We start from the raw sequence: 2,500 nt of genomic DNA, 5'->3' as shown, positions 1-2,500 counted from the left end.
TACTATTATATTCCGGAGTTTGCTGCCCCTGGTGAGTATTTTGTTGTTGTTTATCTTTATTTATCGTTTTGGTGTTTTTTTTTTTTCTTTGAGAACTATTTAGTCTGATTTTTAAAAATCTGAAGCTATGGTCTGAAATGTGTGAATATAGGAAAGGTTTTCGTATGGGCATTTTTTTCTATTATTTTATTATTCATTTATTTATTTAATTTTTATTGTGGGGGGGGGAGGGTTCTGACATTCTGTGACGTATTTTTGCGTTTGATCGTTTTTATAAATGCTATATTTTCTGTTGCAAGTCGTTCGCTTGTTTTCAAAACGTGTTCTTTGTTTATTTCTATTTTCATATTATTTCAGTTCTTTTTTCTTTGCTTTATTCATAGGAAAATGTTTATGTTCCCTTTTCGCCCTTTTCCTTTTCTTCTTTCATATATTTCAATCATCTATCTTTTTCTTCCTTAAGGCACGTTCGTAGGCAAAGTCATAGCACGAGATGACGATAACGATTTCGACAGCTACTCTCTAGACGGCGTCGAGCCTCCGAATATGGTGGGTTTCTGACTCCCTTGCGTGTGTGTGTGTGTGTGTGTGTGTGTGTGTGTGTGTGTGTGTGTGTGTGTGTGTGTGTGTGTGTGTGTGTGTTGTGTGTGTGTGTGTGTGTGTGTGTGTGTGTGTGTGTGTGTGTGTGTGTGTGTGTGTGTGTGTGTGTGTGTGTGTGTGTGTGTGTGTGTGTGTGTGTGTGTGTGTGTGTGTGTGTGTGTGTGTGTGGTGTGTGTTTATTTTTACGTGTACCCATGCACGTGTATGTATCATATGGGAGTGGGTTTGCGTATAAGATATGCCATATAAATGGTTAGAAAAACATAACCACAGAAATATATAAATTAATAATAAAACTATGTACAGACAGGCAGATAACTAAACAAACAGACAGATACATAGAAGCTAAGAAAAAAAAGTAATAGTATCCTTCTAACTCGACTCCAATTTCTTTCCCTCCCTTCCTCCCCAGTTCACCGTCGACACCCTCCAAGGTATCATCAGCGTGGGACAGACGCCGCTCGGGAAGCAGTGGGTCTACCTGTTTCAGGCCAGGGCGACGGACTACCAGGGTCACGTGACCTCTGTTCCTGTCACCGTTTATATCATAGGTCAGTCTTTCCGTGTCAGAGACGGCTCATGACTCCTTTCATTTTTATCTATTTTTTACGTTTTCTTTGGTATTCATAATTTCTTTGAATTTAAAGTCCATTTACATACACAATTTGATGAATGTCTCCCTACGTGGTTACTTTTTATTGTTGTGATTTAAAATTTTAACATTCCAGTAACACAGAACATTCATAAAAGCAAACAAACGAAATAACTTCTTCCGTGTACGGTTGCCCCAAGTATAACTCTGGCCACTATGCTCTTTCGTACCATATAACCCCTGCTTAGCATATAATCAAAGCGTCTTTTAGAGGTACTGTAACTTAGAGTTAGCTACACCGATACCATTAGACCTGAACACATTAACTATTTTAAGATATAGACTATTTTTCCTATGAACATGTCATCAGTCCTCTGTCCTGTATTTCGGCTTCGTTGCTAACCTTTTAAGTTCCAAGTCCTTTGGTGTTCTTGTCCATCGCATGAAGGAATCGGGTGTCTGTAAATGTTGATTTGTGTTGTTTCTGTCTGTTGTAGGTATGGTGGGATGTGTGGGTTATTGGGAGATACATCGTTGAATGCATATAGAAAAAGATGAACGAAGTCAAATATAAAGAGATGCCCACAAACGTTCGCATGCACACATACGCCCCCCCACACACATACACGTACATTCACAGAGGGAGGGAGGGAGAGAGGGAGGGAGTGAAGAGAGAGAGAGAGAGAGAGAGAGAGAGAGAGAGGAGAGAGAGAGGAGAGAGAGGGAGAGGAGAGAGGAGAGAGAGAGAGAGAGAGAGAGAGAGAGAGAGAGAGAGAGAGAGAGAGAGAAAACTAAAGAAGGAGAGAGAGAGAGAGAGAGAGAGAGAGAGAGAGAGAGAGAGAGAGAGAAGAGTAGAGGCAGACAAATTTGAAAACAGTATAAGATAGGAACCACATATTTTCATACCCCACGCCTTGAAACCGCACACTACAGAAACAACGAAAGCTATCCTATTGCGAAATCCTCTTACACCGTTTGCATGAGGTCCCAACGTTGCCAAGTCTGAATGCGTAGCTAGCCAGAATTTAGTTCCCGCAACGAGGAGTTTATTGGTCATTTGGTGTTGGTATTGTAGTTTGGCAACAGTGCGTGCAGCGGCCGGTCGGTCGGGGTTGGCGTGAGAAAAGGTGTTCCTTGAAAGCAATAATTTGTTCTCTCACGCTTCTTACTAAAGCTTCGAGGGAGACGTTTTACAAAAATACGACTTGGTATCACTTTCAAAGCTCGGTTATATGTTCGGGGTTTTATCAGGTCTGGGACCTCTGTATACGAGCTTTACGCTAAATAATGATAAAAAAGACGAGCCTG

The 2,500-nt window shown here is 41.0% G+C and overlaps 1 protein-coding gene across 1 annotated transcript in view; it reads left to right on the top strand.

The window, feature by feature from the left end:
• The window catches only part of LOC119583292 (cadherin-related family member 1-like), a 15,415-nt gene extending 14,232 nt beyond the window's left edge, over positions 1 to 1,183 (top strand). Inside the window, exons 4-6 of the mRNA XM_037931764.1 lie at positions 1 to 31; positions 464 to 549; positions 1,013 to 1,183. The exon at positions 1 to 31 is cut by the window's left edge and continues 95 nt beyond it. Coding sequence (XP_037787692.1) covers positions 1 to 31; positions 464 to 549; positions 1,013 to 1,183 — 288 coding nt within the window. The remainder of the gene's footprint in view (positions 32 to 463; positions 550 to 1,012) is intronic.
• The last annotated feature ends 1,317 nt before the right edge of the window (positions 1,184 to 2,500 follow it).

The sequence above is a fragment of the Penaeus monodon genome, chromosome 17 (genome assembly GCF_015228065.2).
Source record: "Penaeus monodon isolate SGIC_2016 chromosome 17, NSTDA_Pmon_1, whole genome shotgun sequence".
NCBI classification, from domain to species: Eukaryota; Metazoa; Arthropoda; class Malacostraca; order Decapoda; family Penaeidae; genus Penaeus; species Penaeus monodon.
This window is presented reverse-complemented; position numbering and strand designations above follow the sequence as displayed.